General features: G+C 52.6%; 6 protein-coding genes across 6 annotated transcripts; 4 read left to right on the top strand and 2 right to left on the bottom strand.

Annotated features, from left to right (window-relative positions):
- Positions 1 to 2,982: 2,982 nt before the first annotated feature.
- Positions 2,983 to 4,806, top strand: BDZ83DRAFT_784591 (major facilitator superfamily transporter; the record flags this gene model as incomplete). The annotated part of the gene is made up of 4 exons (XM_060515610.1): positions 2,983 to 3,202; positions 3,306 to 3,374; positions 3,476 to 3,922; positions 3,993 to 4,806. 4 exons carry the CDS (start codon positions 2,983 to 2,985, stop codon positions 4,574 to 4,576), a joined length of 1,320 nt encoding a protein of 439 aa, XP_060362133.1. The 3' UTR covers positions 4,577 to 4,806.
- Positions 4,807 to 5,290: 484 nt separating this feature from the next.
- On the top strand, positions 5,291 to 7,240 carry BDZ83DRAFT_630181 (aminotransferase class-III). The gene is made up of 3 exons (XM_060508807.1): positions 5,291 to 5,381; positions 5,444 to 5,966; positions 6,026 to 7,240. The coding sequence occupies exons 2-3, from the start codon at positions 5,481 to 5,483 to the stop codon at positions 6,815 to 6,817; spliced, it is 1,278 nt and encodes a 425-aa protein (XP_060362132.1). The 5' UTR covers positions 5,291 to 5,381; positions 5,444 to 5,480; the 3' UTR covers positions 6,818 to 7,240.
- Positions 7,241 to 7,266: 26 nt separating this feature from the next.
- On the top strand, positions 7,267 to 8,881 carry BDZ83DRAFT_794622 (asparaginase). Its single transcript, XM_060515820.1, has one exon. It carries the CDS (start codon positions 7,430 to 7,432, stop codon positions 8,522 to 8,524), a length of 1,095 nt encoding a protein of 364 aa, XP_060362131.1. The 5' UTR covers positions 7,267 to 7,429; the 3' UTR covers positions 8,525 to 8,881.
- Positions 8,882 to 9,183: 302 nt separating this feature from the next.
- BDZ83DRAFT_754677 (major facilitator superfamily transporter) lies at positions 9,184 to 10,947 on the top strand (the record flags this gene model as incomplete). Its single annotated transcript, XM_060514506.1, has 5 exons — positions 9,184 to 9,319; positions 9,379 to 9,526; positions 9,577 to 9,749; positions 9,803 to 9,928; positions 9,998 to 10,947. The coding sequence occupies 5 exons, from the start codon at positions 9,184 to 9,186 to the stop codon at positions 10,945 to 10,947; spliced, it is 1,533 nt and encodes a 510-aa protein (XP_060362130.1).
- A 236-nt stretch (positions 10,948 to 11,183) lies between these two features.
- Positions 11,184 to 12,950, bottom strand: BDZ83DRAFT_654231 (Tannase/feruloyl esterase; the record flags this gene model as incomplete). Its single annotated transcript, XM_060510702.1, has 1 exon — positions 11,184 to 12,950. The coding sequence occupies one exon, from the start codon at positions 12,948 to 12,950 to the stop codon at positions 11,184 to 11,186; it is 1,767 nt and encodes a 588-aa protein (XP_060362129.1).
- Positions 12,951 to 14,949: 1,999 nt separating this feature from the next.
- On the bottom strand, positions 14,950 to 17,513 carry BDZ83DRAFT_704785 (uncharacterized protein). Its single transcript, XM_060511496.1, has 5 exons — positions 17,240 to 17,513; positions 17,052 to 17,186; positions 16,843 to 16,994; positions 16,468 to 16,770; positions 14,950 to 16,414 (listed from the first exon to the last, which is right to left on the bottom strand). Exons 1-5 carry the CDS (start codon positions 17,301 to 17,303, stop codon positions 15,125 to 15,127), a joined length of 1,944 nt encoding a protein of 647 aa, XP_060362128.1. The 5' UTR covers positions 17,304 to 17,513; the 3' UTR covers positions 14,950 to 15,124.
- Positions 17,514 to 19,031: the final 1,518 nt, after the last annotated feature.

The following is a 19,031-nucleotide window of genomic DNA, read 5'->3' as shown; positions in this document are numbered from 1 at the left end:
GCCGGCTGAGGAAGGGTTGAGAATAGACGATGTACTGTAATTATCAAAAAACTTTTCAAATTTTGATTACCCTGTAACACTAGGAATTTACTGCCAAAATCTAACCCCTCGTTCCTGAACGATAGTCTTTGGGGAGGCAGAAGCTGTAGTTTGCTAGAGGCCGCGTTGTCTATGATCCCAAACTTCCCAAAGTGACACAAGCAAAATTGAGGGCAGCCCGGCCGTGTGAAAATACTTCATTTTATGCCCCACTGGTTTGCCTGTTGTGATCCGTCTTCTCTATTGCGACTTTCCAGTCAATATCTATCACGAAATTAGGTTAGCAGGAAAGATACCACTCAATGAGGGGAAGCCTTCATACCCCTCCCGAGCCCATGCTGTTGCGATTCTTCCGCTTGCGCCAGAATATCAGTCCAGCCATTGCTAGAATAGATGCTGCCGCTGTTTTGAAATTGATCAGCCTATGGCAGAATTTTGGGGTTCCGTCTCTCTTACCGATGCCCCCGAGCACCCCAAGAACGGCGACACCAGATCCACTGGTGAAAGAAACGCCTTGCGTTGAACCGATGGCCGACGGTTGAGGTTGGGGCTGTGGCTTGCTTCCACTATCACCGTTGAGGTCATTCGATGGGAGGGGGACAGATGGTGCAGTTACTGTGATTGTCTGGGGCGCAGCGGTGACAAATACTGTGTTTGTAGGGCTTGGGAGGACTGAGGATTGAGGTCTCGTTGTTGTGATGAACACTGTAGTTTTTGATATCGACACGCTTGGGCGAAGAGTTGGTGACTTTGGAGGTGCGCTGGAGATTGGTGTTGACGGAGGAGTAATAATCCTTGGTGGTGGGCTTGATGAGGGTAATACCGCAGGCTGGGTGGTCGTTGGAATCTGAGGGAGCGTATCTGCTGGGCCGTTGGATGGCAAAGGAACATGAGTAGATGCTGTGGTGGTCCTCTCAGGGGCTGGAAGTATAGGAATGTCAGAGCCTATGAGAGGTCTATTCGGAGTCAGAGGTCCTGGAGACTTCACGGCTCTTTCTTGATGTTGTTTTTGATCTTGGTATTGATCTTGGACTTGGTCTTGGTCTTGAGGGATATCGAGGCGAAGTTTGGGAGGAGGACCTCTTCTACGGTTCATCGAAAGGCCAGCCATCTTGTACCGATTAGCTGTAAGTCCGTGTGGTTGTTCGCTGTGAAGAGGATGTCAGCTTTTGGGTGTTCAGTCATTTTAGCACAGAGCGGGAGAGGCGTTTGACTTACACGGATGAACTGTCAATCCCAGAGCGATGGGTTCGGTGGACCCCGAGGGATACCTATCCAAGATTCTGAGGCTGATGTGCCATGTTTCTGAGACGAGACGACTGGACTTCTCTTGAAAGGACTTGGCAACGGTAAAGTAGCCGGTCTATCAGTTGCTTAGCTGAATGCACGTGGTGGACCGGTCAAGGGAGGGCTTGAGCGTCGTGAGGGGACTGTGGCAGATCTTGGAGGCATATGTGGGAGAGTGGGATCCGGAGGGGGTCGCCTGTCGTAGATATCGGCCTGTTGTCGTTGTCATTGACATATCGTGCCCAAGCTGTCGCAGGGATTGTCTATTCTTGGCATTGATTGTCTTTGCTTTCTCTCCATTTTCTCCACCTCTTTCCATCTTCGTCTGAGACTTCCCTGCGCGGGTGCGGACGTGTATACTTCACAACCTGCCGCCGCAAAACCTATCAGCCCGGCAGGCGTTTTAGGCTCGGCGCTACATCCTGGAACAAGTTTCACGCTTACTGGACAGCGGACCAGTAACAGCCCGTAGCGAGCGCGGGTTTGCGTATAATCCAATTGGTTCAGAGGGCATTGGGTCCAGAGTCAGCTCTAATCTTTTGCGGCCCCTTCGCCCCGGGACGTGGCCTAGCCGCAAATCACCCTTGGTCGATCAATAACTCTCGAGGCTCAATAAACCTTGTGCCAGTTCACTAAACTTATTTTTGGCAGTATCTGCGGGCTGTGAGGGATGATGTGTCTTGACGTGACGTCGGCAACTGGTTGCCGTTGAACCCCGGGGCGGCCACGGCCCCATCTTCCTGAAGTCGAGGAATTCTGCTGCAAGAGCCGGTGTTAGTCTGAAAATGAACTCCGCAAATTGTCTTGGCCTCAGATAGTGTTACTCTGAGAGTGAACTGTGCTCCGTTTGTGGATAATCGGGTCTCCCGTGGAGAGAGAGAGAGTATCTGTCAAATATCACCAACAGTGGTTCCTCTTGGAAATCGTCGTAACGTTCTTCAGACCAAGAAGAGAACGACAAGTCCTTCATCTTGACATCTCAGTCGAAGGCGTTCAAGCAACATCGCCAAACTCCTCACCGTCATGGAACGCCCTAGCAGTGAGACCTTGGAGTCTCGAGCCGCTAGACCCAGCATAGCCAAAAGGATCTCCGCCACAGCTATGGGCGGCTTGCATCTTCTCACAAGCGACACTGAACTCTCTCAAGACCGAGACCACGACGAGTACATTTCGCCAACGAGGACATCCGTCAGAGAGCGCTCGAGATCTCTCAGCAGGAGTCTCAGCGTTGCCAGCTCGCGCAGCAGCAACTCGTCCATCTTCTTCGGCCGGCCGAACTCATTGCCTTCTATCACGGAGAGCGAGAATGATCCCCACGGCACTGAGTTCCGCGACCCGTTTGCGGACCAAAACTCAATAGAAGGACATTCTGCTCCGCGTGAAGCTCAGAACCCTTTCGACGATAACAGCAGTGGCGATGAGGGAACAGCCGTCCAGGAGCTGGAACCAGAACCACCTTACCACGTCTTCACGAAGAAGCAGAAATGGGTTGTCATCGTCATCATCGGAGCCGCCGGATTATTTTCTGGTCTTTCTTCCAACATCCATTACCCAGCTCTCGATACGATCGCACGGGTAAGTCCTGTTCGTTCTCCCGGAATCCTCGGAAACTCTCTAATTCACAAAATCTCACAGGATCTCAATGTCAGCTCGCAGATGGTTTCTCTGACCATCACATCGTACTTGATCATCCAAGGCATCTCCCCGCTAATTTGGGGCTCGATCTCGGATGCTCTGGGCAGAAGGCCAATCTACATTGCCTCGTTCGCCGTGTACATCATTGCCAACATCGGACTCAGCTTCTCTCCCAATTTCACAGTTCTTCTGCTGTTCAGGGGCTTGCAAGCCGCCGGAAGTGCCTCAACCGTGAGCATTGGTAAGTTACATACGGGAAAATACAACCCTTTTCTTCTCCCTTGGACCTCTAAATTTAGCCAAGAAAAAGTCGTCGTAATTCCTTTAACTGACCTGTGCAACAGGAAACGGCGTGATCCAGGATATTTCTCCCCCGGCTGAACGGGGAGCATTTATTAGTTTCTACCAGGCGAGTAAGTCACTATGGGCCCTATCGCTGTTTCACTAGCATTACGGTGTTTTGCTCGGTGGCTCGGTTTTATCTCCTGGTGAGCTCGGAGCTAACACCTCGTAGTCCGAAACTTCAGCATAGCAGTCGGGCCTGTGCTCGGCGGCCTGCTCGCCAACTTCCTCGGGTTCCGGTCCATCTTCGTCTTTCTCCTGATTCTTTCTTCTATAGTCACCTTGGTGATTGTGTTTTGGCTGCCTGAAACCATGCGGAGCATTGCCGGGAACGGCTCGCTTCGTTTGGGGGGCATTTACAAGCCGATCATATGGTACCTTGGCAAGGAGCCAGAGTACCTCGAAGACCCGGATGAACCCATTCCGCGGAAGAAGGTGACACTGATGACCTTTGTGGAACCCTTACGCTTGTTGATTCAGAAGGACATTTTGATCAACTTGGTGTTTGGTGGCGTGGTCTATACCATATGGACTATGGTCACGTCAAGTACCACCATCCTGTTCAAGGAGTTGTTTGGACTTAGTGACTTGCAAACCGGTCTCGCGTTTCTACCTAATGGTAAGCAACTTTCCCACCTTCACCTCCTTCCGCTTCTTCCAGAAAGGAGACTCGCTTACATGCAGGACAGGACTTGGAACCATTGTTGGGTCCGCAATCGTGGGCAAGCTAATGACAAAAGACTATCTCGAGATGGAAGAAGAATACAAGACATCTCATAACATAGCAGGAACAGAAAAGCTCTCAGGGAAGAACATGCCCGCCGAGTTTCCCATAGAGCGCGCTCGTCTCCGTCGTCTCCCCTGGATCGTCCTCATCTTCGTCGCCTCTACGGGCGGCTACGGCCTCTCCCTCAACTTCCCCTCCATCACTTCCCGATCAGGCTGGATCGCAGTCCCACTCGTCCTCCAGTTCTTCATCGCCGCGACCAGCAACGCCGTCTTTGCCCTCAACCAGACCCTCGTCACCGACCTGTGTCCCGGAAAGGGAGCCAGTGCCACCGCGATAAACAACTTGGTCAGGTGCGGCTTGGGTGCTATCGGCGTTGCACTGGTAGACAACTTCGTTGCTACCACGGGGCCCGGCGCCGCTTTCTTGGGTCTGGCTCTCATCACGGTTGCTGTTGGGCCGTTGGCGGTGATACACTGGTACTGGGGACAGACTTGGAGGGCGGCGAGGATGAGGGAGAAGACGTCGAACAACGAGAAGGCATGAGGCCGCAAGGTCTCTGCGTTGCATTAGTCGTCACACTTTGTGGCTTGGTGAGGCCGCGTCTGTGACGCCTACCGGTCGATGCATTATCATAAGTCTGTAGCGTTGAGCGTGCATGATCTGGTGATTCTGCGAAAGGGAGTTTAACATCATAGTTTGGGCCAAAAGAAAAGCAGGATAGAATTGCATAGATTTACATTCAATAGCAGTGTTAGAGGCGACATCAACAGTCCACCCAGTTCCACACTTGCACAACTAGAAAATTTTCCCTCTTGTTCCCCTTCTCTTCTCTTCTCTTGAACACAAGGATGAATTCGACCCTCTCTGATGTACAACAAGGAACGTGAGTGCCAAGACTAGTGTTTGACACATGGGTCCGGGGAGAAATCGTGTAAAACCATTGGCTCATGGGCCTCCTGTCTAACACAATGAACACCACAAAACCTGACACCCAACTCATGCTGCCAAGCAGTCTGTCGGCTTACGGACTACTTCGCTTTCGGGAAAGGAACCTGACAGTTCAGACATTTGTATCGACCGTATACTGAGGTTTGAGAACAAATTCAAGCTATACTTGGAAGAAGTCTCCCCATTCTCGGGTATGGGCCCTTGGCTAGTGCATCTTTCCCGAGATTTTGGCTGGCCCAAATTTCCCGAACATGATTCGGCATCCCGATGTCGCATACCCGAGCGGGGTTCATCTTATCTAAAGTCCACGAAGAATACACAGCATTGACAGAAGTCGTCGGACCGCACCAGGTTCCGCGGAAAAGTTAGCCAGTATTTAATCCATTAATTGGTTGATAAGGTATGCGAATGTTTCTGTCTCCTCTTTTTCATCAAAGAAAGCCTCATCAGCAAGACGCGTAGCATCTTTAAACTCTGTGTACTCTGCGGTCGAGTAATCATGGTGGAGCTTCAACAAAACGGCGAGGCAGCTCAGCCTGCGGCGAAGATCGAGCAGCAATTGAACGCATACGTCGAAAAGTATGTCGCAGAAAACCAGGGCTCGCTGCAAGTCAACAAGACAGCCTCAGGGTCGCTACCTGGAGGAACGACCAGATCCGTCCTGCATTACCTGCCTTTCCCATTAGCTTTCTCCGGAGGCCACGACTGCCACCTGACATCCGTGGACGGCATCGAGTACCTCGACTTCGTGTCCGAGTATTGCGCCGGGATGTTTGGTCACTCTCACCCAAACATCATCGCTGCGATCAACAGCGTTACCAAGTCGGGATTCACTCTTGGCGGGCCGAGTCCCAAGGAGGGCGAATTGGCAGCCCTACTCGTTGAGAGGTTCCAGAGTGTCGACGCCATCAGATTTTGCAACTCTGGAACTGAAGCGAACACCATGGCGATCGGTACGGCGTTGCATTTCATCGGAAGAAAGAAGGTCAGTCGGTACTGCCCCTTGAGCCGGAGACTCTTTACTAAATCATGCCTCACGCTTAGGTCTTGGTCTTTGAAGACGGTTATCACGGCGGCACTTTAGCTTTCACGCCCAACAACCCGCTGATTCTTCCCCACGATTTCGCGTACGGCCGGTACAACGACATTGAGTACACCCGTTCGCAAATCACCGACGACATTGGCATCATCATCGTGGAGCCTATGCAAGGCGCAGCGGGAATGCTTGAAGGGTCAAAAGAGTTCCTCCAGTTCCTCCGAGACGAAGCCACGCGCATCGGCGCCATTCTCATCTTTGACGAGGTCATCACCTCGCGACTCAACTACGGCGGCCTGCAAGAGATCTACGGCATCACGCCGGACATGACCACCATCGGCAAGCACTTTGGCGGAGGCTTCTCGTTTGGCGCGTTCGGCGGGCGTAAGGACATCATGGACCTGTACGACCCGCAGGGGCCGCGGAGTCTCTTCCATTCGGGAACATGGAACAACAACGTCTTTTCCATGACAGCGGGCGTTGCGGCTACCAAGCTTTTGTCGAGGGAGGCGCTTGAGAGGAACAATAAGCTGGGGAACAAGCTTCGCGATGAGTTGCGTGAGGTATTCGGATCCAAAGATGCGTCCATTGTCAAGCTGACTGGTTTCGGGAGTGCCATTGGCTTGCACTTCCAGGGTCCTTCAGCAGGCAAGTTGCAGGACCTCTTTTTCTTTTACCTCCTCAGCAAGAGGATATATGTTGGACGACGTGGGTTCCTTGCCTTGAATCTGACCCATGGGGAGGAGCATATCAAACGCGTTCTGGATGCGGTCAAGGAATTCTGCGCGGACATGTTGTGATTAATGTCTGTAAGCTTAGACCTCTGGTCGTATGCTGTCAGCTCATAGACAATGTCAAAAAAGATGATCTCAACCCCCCCCCCCTTCTTGATTCAATTGCCCCAATTTCTGAAGTCATCGTCGTTAACTTCATTCACTCTTCTCAACACCGAGATTATGGCCTAGGCTTTAACTCGATCGTCACCATCATATCCAAGATCCTTCCTTGGCATCGCCAACCTCGTCATGATGCTCAGAAAGGAAGGTTGATAACGCGACATTGACTTTTGCTTGGCGCCCCAAGAGTAACGTGGTATTAATGGCAATTCCAACCTTTATCCGCATCAGACCCAGCACTCGAATGCCCCCTTGACCCCTGTTTATCGGCGCAGATCAGCCTATCGCGCGGGGTAAACAACACCAACACCAGCGCGGTGGTTTGAGCGACCGTGCTCTTTATTAAATCCTCCCTCCGCAAACCGGTTGGCCAGTCTCATCTCATCCTACTTGCGACATCGTCACTTGTTCTGACGAATAGTCGCCAAGCTCATGAAATCAAACGATTGAGCCTCTCTCCTCTTCCTCCAGCACTCTCGATCAATAACCCGGCATCACCTCCGAAAACCGTCCACAATGCCGGACCTCCGCCCCCGCACACTCGCCCCACTCTTCCTCTCCCTTCTCACCGGGCACCACGTTCTCGGCCAAGCATCGCCGGGGTTCCCCATGGTCATCAACACCTGGGGCGGCCCTTTCACAGCAGCCACGGACGCAGCCTACCAGGCACTCGTCAAGCCGGGCACCTCGGCCCTCGACGCTGTCGAGATCGGCTGCGCGACCTGCGAAGCGAACCAGTGCGACGGCAGCGTCGGCTTCGGCGGCTCCCCCGGCGAGAACTGCGAGACCACCCTCGACGCCATGATCATGGACGGCGTTACCATGAAGTCCGGCTCCGTCGCCGCCCTGCGCCGCGTCAAGAACGCCATTGGCGTCGCCCGCCACGTGCTCGAGTATACCTCGCACACCATGCTGGCTGGCGACCTCGCGACGGAATTCGCCATTGAGAACGGCTTCGTCGCTGAGAGCTTGACTACCGAGGCCTCGGCAGAGCGGTGTGCCGCGTGGCGGGCCGGAAATTGCCAATCGAATTACAGGCAGAACGTCACGCCGGATCCCAAGACGGCGTGCGGGCCGTACACGCCCGTGGAGCTCGATTCCAGCTCGTCTGGTTATTTTGACCTCATTGCACCGAATTCAGCGCAGGCGTCACATGATACCATCTCCATGATGGCTCTGGACGCGAACGGGATTATGGCGGCTGGTACCTCTACCAATGGAGCTTCTTTCAAGGTACCCGGACGCGTCGGCGACGGCCCGATCACAGGTTCCGGCTCTTATGTTGACGGTGATGTCGGGGCATGCGGCGCGACTGGCGACGGCGACATCATGATGCGTTTCTTGCCTTGTTATCAGGCCGTGGAGAGCATGCGACGGGGGATGAGCCCTCAGGAGGCGGCGAGGGACGCCGTAGTTCGCATGGTAAAGAAGTATCCGGCCGTGTCGAGCGGTATTGTGGTTGTCAACAACAAGGGTGAACACGGTGGTGCTGGGTCTGGGTGGACCTTCACGTATGCCTTCAGAGGTGGTAAGATGAACGCTACTGAAGTTGTGACTGTGCCACCCGTTGTTGTCACCCGGTCCTTGCGTGTTGAGTCAGAGTTGAGGTAGAAAACGGTCGTGTCTGCTCCGTATGAGAGTTGTTGATGAATAGATCTGATTTAATCTTACCCCCGGACAGACTGAGAGTCGACTTCACAACGAATGACCAAGTTTCTTCAACACAAGATCTAGGCTCTCTGCGCTACATGGGCCATATCCGGCTATGCCAAACGCTCGATTATTCGAATGAGGTTCAACTCCAAAAGACGTCAAAGCAAGGTTGTCTATCACCATTGTGGGGTTGCAGCACACCATTGCCATGCCTGGCTTTCGCCAGCCAACTTGCAGGATGGCCAGCCAATCCAAACATTTGGATACCTGGTCGATAAGACTCTCTACCGATATCGCAAAATCCTACATTCTTGGCAGTTCAAATGTTCTTCCTTCCCACAACTTGACGATAGCACAAGTCCACTTTTGGCCGCATCGGCGGGATTCACTGCGACCTTCCATTGAAGTGCTGAGCTTGACGCTGCTCCTCAGGAGCTCGGTAAGAATTGCGCAATGGCGGGCAACTTCCGGGCGGGATCCAGCTTGAACGAGGGCTCACGAATCGTTATTTATCAACACGCTAACCGTCGTCGAGCGAGTATGTCTCGAACTATCTCAATTCTCGATCGTTCTCATCTTAGCGGACTCTACTCGATTGCCTCAAAGACTCTGCAACGATGGCATCTGCTCTGAAAGAGTCGGTCCCAAGGGACAAGTGGTGGGAGTGGAAATGGTTCTCGCCAGATGATACGAAGGAGGAGAGGCGCCTCATCACGAAGATTGACCTTCTCTTGGTACCTTACTCGGTTCTCGGTACGATCTACCCTTCTCGCGTAGTCTCCCAGCTATCGGGCTAACATTCAGCTCGAAAGGCTACTGGGTCAAATACGTCGATCAATCCAATTTGAACAATGCCTACGTCGCCGGCATGAAGGAGGACCTCGGGTTCTACGGAAACGAGCTTGTTCAGCTACAAACGCTGTTCACTCTTGGATCGGTCTTGGGCCAGATCCCTTTCTTGTATGCATAATGCTCCCAGGATCTGCTGTTACACACTAATAGGAGACCAGATTCATCATGACCTATGTCCCAATCCAATATCTCATCCCAATTTGCGACGTTCTTTGGGGAGTTTTCACGCTGCTACAGTACCGCGTTCATTCTTACGCAGAACTGGCCGCTTACAGATTCATGGTCGGATGGTTCGAGGCTGCGTTCTTCCCAGCGATGCATTACGTATTCGGTACGCATTGAAGACTTGAACGATATTCGGGCTCATCGCTGACTCTGAGATAGGATCTTGGTATCGAGGCCATGAAATTGCTCGTCGCGGCGGTATCTTCTATACCGGTCTCGCTGCCGGCACATTGACAGCCGGTCTCATCCAGGCTGGCGCATCTAGCTCGCTTGAAGGAGTTCACGGTATGAACAATCACCATCAAGACTCACTTTCATAATCCCTCGATCGCTAACGGGAGAGAAATACCACAGGTATGGAAGGCTGGCGATGGATGTACATCATCTGTGCCCTCATCACCATCCCCGTCGGCATCTTCGGCTTCTTCGTGATCCCCGGCACCATCGACCAGCCCAACAGATGGTGCGTCAACGACAACGACATCGAGACAGCCCGAGACCGCCTCGAGAAACACGGCCACGTCCTGCACGGCAAGATGAAGTTTGGGCACATCAAGCGCACCCTCCTCGGCTTTCGCTTCTGGCTCGTCATCACGACCGACGTCCTCTTCTGGAACGCGGGCATTCACAAGAACACAGGCTCCTACCTGCTCTGGATCAAGAGTCTTGGGCGGTACAGCGCGGCCCGAATCAACGAGCTGGGCACCATCTCCCCCGCGCTGGGCATCGCCTACACGCTCATCGCTTGCTTCGCTTCGGATATGTTCCTCGGTCCGGCCTGGTCGATTACGATCTGTTCAGTCCTCAATGCCATCGGTCTCATCTTCCTGACGATATGGACTGTTCCCGAAGGCGGTCTCTGGTTCGGGTTCGCGACCATGTACTGGTCCAATGCTCTGTCTTCTGTGTTCCATGGATGGGTCAACAACCTGCTGCGAGATAGCCCCGAGGAACGGAGCTTCACTTTGGTTCTTATTAACTTGCTGTCGCAAAGCTCGACGGCATGGACGCCCTTGCTCACATTCCCGACAGTAGAATCGCCGAGGTACAGGAAAGGCTTCTCGTTCTGTCTGGGATGCGCAATCGCGTTGATTGTGTTCACCTGGATCATGCACTATTATCTGAAAAGGGACAAGAAGCACGACACTGGGTCCACTGACGAGGAGACGAGCACCCAGTCCGAAGTTGGCGTAGCGCCTTCAGTAGAATTGAAAGCCAAAGGCAACTCGGACGCCAAGGAAGACAACCCGGCTGCTGTAAGTGTCAACAAGGAGATAGGCGATGACAAGATCACAGCGATTTGACAGCTCTCTTGCCACGTTTGTCTGACTGTATGCGGACTTGGCGAACAATGTTGGAGTTCTTTGTAAAGATGTATATACTGAAATGAAAGTTAAGCTATGTACAGTCTCGTCTGGGGACTACATGTTATATGCCCTAGAGCGATATCGAATGAAGAAAACCTTTGATCTAGCACTTTTCCAAATCCTCTCTTATCTTAATTTTGGGTGACGGAAATTGATTACCATCCCACGAACACTTAGTAGACAGGGACCTTGAAGGCAGGGAAGGTGTAAGTCCAGCTGTCAATAGACTTAGCGTCGTTGACGCAGTCGAAGTCGGAGCTGTTGCCACGCCAGACGGGACGAGTAGGCCACTGGCAAAGCATCTGTGTCTCGCCAGCGTTGACGTTGGTGGACGAGGTGACGGTGGCGTTGAGGCGGCTGGGCTTGTTACCGTTCTCGACCCAGTCAATCATGATGTTCATGTTGTTCTGGGGGTAAGGGCCGGGTTGGAGGCTGTTAGTGCCGCAGTGGCCGGCGCCGGGGACCAGGTAGAACTGGTACCAGTCCTCGAGGGACTTGATGGCTTCGTCATCCTTGGCGTCGGGGTACATGACGGAGCGGACGGATTGCCAGTAGTGGACGGAGGAGGCGGCGGGGATGCTGGAGTCGGACTCGCCGTGGTAGTGGAGGAGCTTGCCGCCCGAGGACTGGAAGGGGGTCAGGTCGGGGAGGGTGGTCTGGAGGCTGTCGAGGTAGCGGATCATGCCGGTGTTCATCCACTCCACGAGAGTGTCGTAGGTGATGTTGTTCATGTCGGAGAGGTTGTCGAGGTCGAGGAGCTGGACGAATTTGGTGACGTACTCGCCGCCGGTGGAGGGGATGCTGAGCTCCCACGCGTCGGTCTCGTTATTGTAAACCGTAGCGGCGTCGCCAAGCTCGGAACCGATCTGCCAGGAGAGGTAGGCGCGCTGACCCTGAGAGTTGAAGACACCATCGTAGATGGCCTGAGCGACGGCGACGGCCTGCTCGGTGACAGTGCCGTTCTGCTCGGGCTGGTAGCTGGTGGTGCTGCCCTGTGCCTGTCTCTTGTTGAAGCCGAAGCCGAGCGAGCTGCTGGTCTTTGCGGCGCAGTAGTAGGACTCGCCGATGGTAGACTTCAGATCAAACTGGAGCTTGCAGAGGTCAGTGCGAGAGATGACGCCGTCGACACGGCCGTCGAGGCCATCGCAGGCGGCAATGGTAGAGTTGACAATCTTGGCCAGCTCGCAAGGGGGCGGGTAGTAATCCTGCGTGTGCTCGACGGCAGAAGAGTAGACGTGCAGGACCTGCTGCTGGGCGAAGCGGAAGGCAGGGGCACCGGCGATGACACCGTCGTACTCCTCACCCCAGCGCTGGACCTGACTCATACCCTCGCGGCCACCGTCGGAGCAGCCCTCGTAGTAGGTGTAGACCTTGTCGTCGGCGCCCATGCTGTAGAACCCCTTGGTGATGGCCTTGCCGACCTGGGTCATCTCGCCCAGGGCCTGGTACCCGAACATGTGGGTAGCATCCCAGTTGATGGAGCCGTTTCCGTAAAGGACAACCTCGTCGTAGCTGTTGTTGAAGGCGTCGTAGCCGGCATCGGTGGCACCTCCGGCAGCACCGTAAGAGATACCACCAGTGGAGTCGGAGGACAGGGAGAAACCGCCACCGCCGGCAACGTAGAAGCGGTTCTTGAAGACGTCGGGGCTCGGGAAGGCGTACTTGAGGTTGACGATGTCGCCCTTGCCGGTGTGGGTATAGGCCACGGTGACGTTGCAGTATGTGAGGGGGGTGCTGCTGCCGCCCATCATGCCACCGCCGCTGGTGGCATTGTAGACGGGGCTGGCAGTGACGGAAGAGGGAACCAGATCGATGCCAAGAAGAGTTCCGTTGGAAGGCAGAGCGTTCTGCACGTTCTCGACAGTGCACACATCTGCCAGGGAGGATGTGCTGGCTCTGGCCGCCAAAGCGCGAAGAGCCGCCTTGGAGTACTTGGACATATTAGAAGGATGTGAAGTTCAAGTCGGTGTGGAGGAAAGACAAGTGAGTGAATGAGAGAAGAGAGAGCGAATGATGGTGGTGATGCCTTCTAAAACCATCAGCAACATCGTGCCCGGGCAGACATCTTTATAACAAGCTTGAAAACTTATCCCGATGCTGCGGTTCCCGAGTCCTCGGCGACGGCGTTGCCATAGTAGACGCGGCTCCACACGTGGTCCGTCTGTACGCCTCATAGTGCCGGGGCGCAGTGTACAGACGTCCGAGCCGTGTTCTCGCATCGACCCCAGTTCTACCGTGGAGACCTACTTCGACAGGTTCAGTTTACGTCAGTCACGGCTAGCGTGAATGGAAGAGATGATGGTAGGGCTGATGGTCCAGACGAACCTTGTTCGGGTGGATCTCCAACTCCCGACGCTTGGAGAGTTGTTTGCTGGTTCGTCCAATGATCCTGGGTACCCTGACCAACGGTATGCCGCGTCACACTGGTCCTTGACAATCTTTGAATGGAGTGTAGTCTGATTTGTGACGCGTCTTCTACAAGACGGGGAGGGAAACGTGTTGTGGCGTTGAGGCTAAATCGAATGCAGCTTGACGATTCACGAAAGACATTGGGCTCCCGGTATGGCACCAGACTTCGAGAACGTGTCAATCAGAATAGCGTCTCCGTACCGCGCCACTTCCTTGTTATAATCCTCTTCTTCAGCATGTTTTCTCGGAATAGGGGATAATATGACACTGTGAACCAATAGTGAAATTTAGGGGCCTATCATAAGGGATGATAGGAGCAGTGCAAGACACTCGCAGTGGCATGAGTGAAGTCTCGTCCAAGATACAACACCGCCTGAACATTTCTGGTCAATGTCATCCCAGCAAAGAGCATAAACATGTCTATGAAGGTTCCACAGCTTTATGACCCCTGACCAAAGTTGGTACAAAACAATAAAAACCGCCGGGAGAAAAGTGACTACAAGCCACAACAGTAAACTTTCCTTCGGTACAGCCCCACAGAGCATCTGGGGGGTTTTTTTTTTTGGAAAGGGGGCTAGGCAAAACCCACGAATGCTAGTTAAAATCTGCTCAATGTGTGCTGAACACACAGCCAACTCCCATCACGGGACCGATTCGGCCAACGGATTGTGGGTAGTGATGATGAATTTGTCTCTCCATCCACCGGCCGAGTGTAATTGCTTTCTCCAGCTTTCTTCAAATTCTAGCCGCTTCCTTCTTTTGGTGGCGGATGTTGCCGTGGGAGTAGAGAACGGGAGCACCGTTCTAGCGCTGTCTCTCGGAGGCCGTTGTGGGGGCGCCCCCGATCTACGGCCGGGATTTGGGCCGATGCTTCTAGTGGGGCTAGTCCGAGCTAGGTTCGGCCAATCACGGATTTCAACGGACAAGCTTCTTTGCTTAATCTGGCTGAGAAATACTAATCTGGCCGTCATTTACAGCCTACGAGACAGGCGAGAATCGCTCCAAGTTCAGGTATAGGGCAAGGGGGAATCTGAAAGGGAAGGCTACTGGCCTAAGAGAAGGCAAGACGGAGAGCAGCAGGTGGGTGGGCATGTGAATTGGTTTACGCTTGACCTTTGCGCGGAATGTTCATCCTTTAATCTACAAGAAGAAATAGTCCAAGACTAATTCGTATTGTTCCAGAGTCTTTACAGCCCACATCCCGAGGCAGCCAATCGAAGCTATCATTTGCCTGTAAGGAGAAGGAAAAATTCCGTTGCCGGATGAGAGAGAAACCAGCACGTCTCGGCCTACATCGTATGATCAACTCTTGCCAAAAGCACAACACAGCAGAAAAGACAGAAGGTCTCTATAAATAGAGAGATGTGCTGAAAGTGAAGAAAACTTTGCCAATTTGCCATCAAATGCCGCACCGATCAAGAGATACATGTCACCAACGCCCGCAGAATTCCACGAGAATCGTCACAAGGTATTGACTGCAGCAAATCAAAAAGTCCATAGTGAGACTACCGATGTAATTGCCAGACATCTGACAGAAGCTGTTTTTATATGAAGCTCTCCGGCCATAAATCTTGCATAGAGGCCGAAGCAACACCATCACTCAGGAGAACAACGGCGAAGCGTGTCCTGTAGCGTCCAGCAAATCCACCATCGGCTAATGCGAGCTAGCACAGTTCTACATTGCTACCGTTCGTTCTCAAGACACCTAGTAGTTGCTGCCATCATACCCAGTGTTATAGGTATCAGGAATATGGCCGGTGATCTCAGGGTAGGCAGTGACCTCGTCTGCATACACTGGAACTGCTTTCGAGTCTTTGCCGTCGAAGGTGACCTCATTCGATACGACGCAGATGAGGAGGTTTTCGAATTCTTGAGGTGACTTCTCCTCTCCGCTGGGAAGGGTAATCCTCCATCGAATTTTGTCCTTCAGGAATGCAATAACGTGCTCCGGAGTGAGGCTGTCCACCAGTCCAGCCAAGTACCGCTCTACCAGAGCGATGGTAAGAGGGATCTGACCGGTGATTCTGTGATTCTCAGCGCGGCCTTTCTTGCAGTTTTCGCACGGGCTTTCTTCAGCCTGACCGAATGTGGCGAAAGATCCGACGTGTGCGCGGTCCTTCATGTACAGGAGAGGAGGTGTGCTATCCGAGGGATCACCAATGAAGACATTGACAATGTAGTTGCCGTCCAGCTCGGATTTATCGGCCCGAATATTCACAAGCCATTCGAGATATTTATCTCCAACTGCCAACTTAGGCAGATCACGACCTGTCGGGAGCTCAGGGGCTACGATGCCAGGGGTAGTCAAATGGGCCTTCGCGCGATCGCGGAGAGCCTTTAGAGTCTCAATATCCGGCGGCTGGCTTCGCAAGATGTTGGCAAATGAGGCCCGTTTGTAGTAGATTCGGTCTACTTCATTGATGACAGCCTCTCTGGTTGCGAACACGCTTCGAGTCTCTGGATAGATGTAGCCAAAGCTTTTGGTGTCTTTGACTTCAACTGACGTCCAAAAGATCTGATTGCCATCTCCATCGATTGTGTGTGCAAATGGAGGCAAAGAAGTGTTCGCGTCCTCGTCCATCCTCGCGTCTCGGACGATGGTAGCAAAGTTCGACTTCTGAGGCGTAACGTACTTGCTAGGGTTGCAAGCCTGCCAAATGGCGAAGAGTCGGTCGATATTGCTGTGGTGAAGCCAGAAGATAGGGTCGAAAGCAGCAAATTGCGCGTCACCCATGTATCCCCCAATGTATATATGGACAGCATTGTGAACGTCCTCGATGCTACCCCAATTGTCAAACGGGTTCGACTTCGAGCCGAATGCGCGGTTGTTCGACACGGCACCAAAGTCCGTGTACGACTGCAGAAGAAACAGGATTCGCTCAGACACGTTCATGCCCTTGACGCCGAAGTCCTGTCTAGTGAAAGACTCGATGGCTTTCTGTCGAGCCTTCTCGTCGTTGATGTTACCAAAGGTTCGCGCGGTTTTTTCGTTATCCTAGGGGGATAGTCAACTAAAGTCAGTCCTGTGGAAACATTGTTGGACTTTACCTGGACAATTTTGACATAGTCGGGTACTTTGTTGGCGTACTGAGCCTGAGAGTACTTCCCGAACTTGTAAGAGCCTAGTGGGTTGATACTGCTGGGAAACTTCTCTTGGTCATCCTTCTGACTATTGGGTCTCTCCACGGTGTGTTCTTTCCTGGAGAGAGCTTCCTTCGGGAATAGTGGAAGTTCGGGTCTCGCCCAATCCCAGTATGGCAGCCGGAAGGTTTTGGCGGCCTTGGTGTACTTCGTCACCCCGTCCTTCTCAAACTCTTTGGCGATGTATTCAACATGCTTGTAAAGTTCGGTCTGTATCATCAATATTAGCTTTAGCGAAGGAAAAAAACCACATCTTCTATCGTCACCCGTAGACGTTCTTACCTCAAAGAGAGCGAGATAGACACGATGCCACGTGAGGAACAAAATGGAACTGTGCGTGCAGTATCCTCCATACCCTCTCTTGGGATCGAAGTTCTTGCCGACATGATTCCACTCCGCGTTTGGCCACTTTTGCGCCGGCCTTCCATGGATGCCTGCACAGGTATAGGCATAAGCCTAACGATTTGAAACAGCGGAAAGGGTAGAAATACCGGAAATCTGGAAATAGGACAGCGGCTGGTCCTCTTCGACGTCTTTGAACCGCTCCAGTCCTAAGAGGAACAAGGTCCACTGATCCGGCTGATGCTCGATCATGTCGCGCAACTCCAATCGGACGGGCGGTTCCTCTCGAGATTGTCAGCATCCTAGATCGCAAAGTTTGGTTTAGAGGAAGCCGCACTTCCTTCAAAGCCATCTTGGATGCCTTTGATAATGACAGGGCCTTTGGTTCCGTCGGAAGACATGATTGAGGATGGAGCAGATGCTTCAATAACGTAGGTAGATAAGATGGATCTTTGTATGAAGGTTCAGGGAATAAGATGATCGTGATGGTCTGAAGAGGACGCTCGGAAGGACGATGACAAGCGAACTCAGCCAGCTTTTTATGCCGAATCTCTGATACTGCCGACTCCATATTCCTTCCCAAGTGGCAAGCGCAAGTACCCTCGTGAGGTACGGCAGCAGAAGTGGGGTGCCGTTGATTTTCAGCATTCAGCACGCCTCAGCCGTTTCTGTCTCACATTCGCCATCTCGGGTAGGCCCGTCGCGTGCATGGTCAGCCTCCAGCCAGCCACATTACTCCCGCTCTGACTCTCAATCACATCTCGATCTCAACATTCACATGTGTAAGAGCAAATCAGCATGTCTAGACTGAGCGGTGTGTTCAGGATGCATCATACTGCGTTCGAGGGTTCAGCCAGCCAAGAGAAGAGGCGGTGATAACTCCGGAGAGGAAGAGGGCTTGTTGAGACTCGTACATGCTTGCTTCATCGTGCTTTCCTATATATTCTCATCAATCATAGCATTTTACGGTGACAGCTTCAGCTCTAAGCTAGTCGTTTGGTCTCAGCCTCAACTCACATCCCACATGAAACCTCGAGATATATTGACGTCCCTGTGAGGCACGGCATACATATGCCAAGCAGGTTCGCACACTTTGACTACCTCGTGAGCTTTGGTCTAGACCGTGTTAGAATGCGTGTTTGAGTACGGCCGCACGTCTCATGCGATATGGATCGACAATCAGCTTCAAGCAGTCACAACTGCGTCTCCCCATGTCACCACACATGTCGCTCATGTGCAGATTGGCCAACCAAGATCGCTTCGCAGCGGTGATTAGCAGAACACCTGCAGTGTAGGTTGCTGGTTGAGACTCCATATGTAGCTATCTACTCGAGAATGAGTTTGACTCTTAGCAGTGAGATTTGATCGGCTCTGCAAGCCTTCGGACGCAACTACCTGCTAAGACAGGTAGCAGATGGGACTATCATGGACTTTGATGACGACACAAGTGAGATCTATTTGATACTTAGTGACAAGCTACCTCCAACTCACGAATGATTCACGATACGACCCATGCCGAGCCATAGCAGCGAGAAAGAGGTCGTAGGGGACATTGTCGTCTCGTAAGTATTATAACGCCGATAACATTGAAACTTAACACAAGGCCGACTCTCAAGACGGGGCCGAGGAGTAGAGTCAGATCATGTAAGTCTCCATGGAGTATTGCATACAGACGGTTCTGTTGGGGCAAGCCGCGTGAGAACCGCCATATCTCAATTGGTTATTCAGGGGCAAACTCGATTAAACACATTGACGACGATGCGAGGAACTGACGGAGAGCCAACGAGTGTCATGAAAAGAAGAAACAATATCCATCTCAGGCCGACTTTGCCCACGAGACATCATTCCCATCATTTTTTTGGTTCGTGCTAATTCTCATGTATCTACACATGACTCTTTCAATCTTTCCTTTCCCATTTCTTCATGCTCATGTCGTTTACGACATATCCTGCATCGACATTCCCTGCGATTGCTTCATGTTGCTCAATCCCCAAACGTTGGGATCCAATACGTACACGACATTCCACCCTTCATTCATTACAGCAAAAACATACGTTTCCCAATGCCATTGGCTCTCTCATCTCGTCTCGTCTCATGAGACGCATCAAAAAACAAAAAAACCCATGTGA

The sequence above is a fragment of the Colletotrichum acutatum genome (genome assembly GCF_030867785.1).
Source record: "Colletotrichum acutatum strain CBS 112980 chromosome Unknown BDZ83scaffold_85, whole genome shotgun sequence".
Lineage (NCBI taxonomy): Eukaryota > Fungi > Ascomycota > Sordariomycetes > Glomerellales > Glomerellaceae > Colletotrichum > Colletotrichum acutatum.
This window is presented reverse-complemented; position numbering and strand designations above follow the sequence as displayed.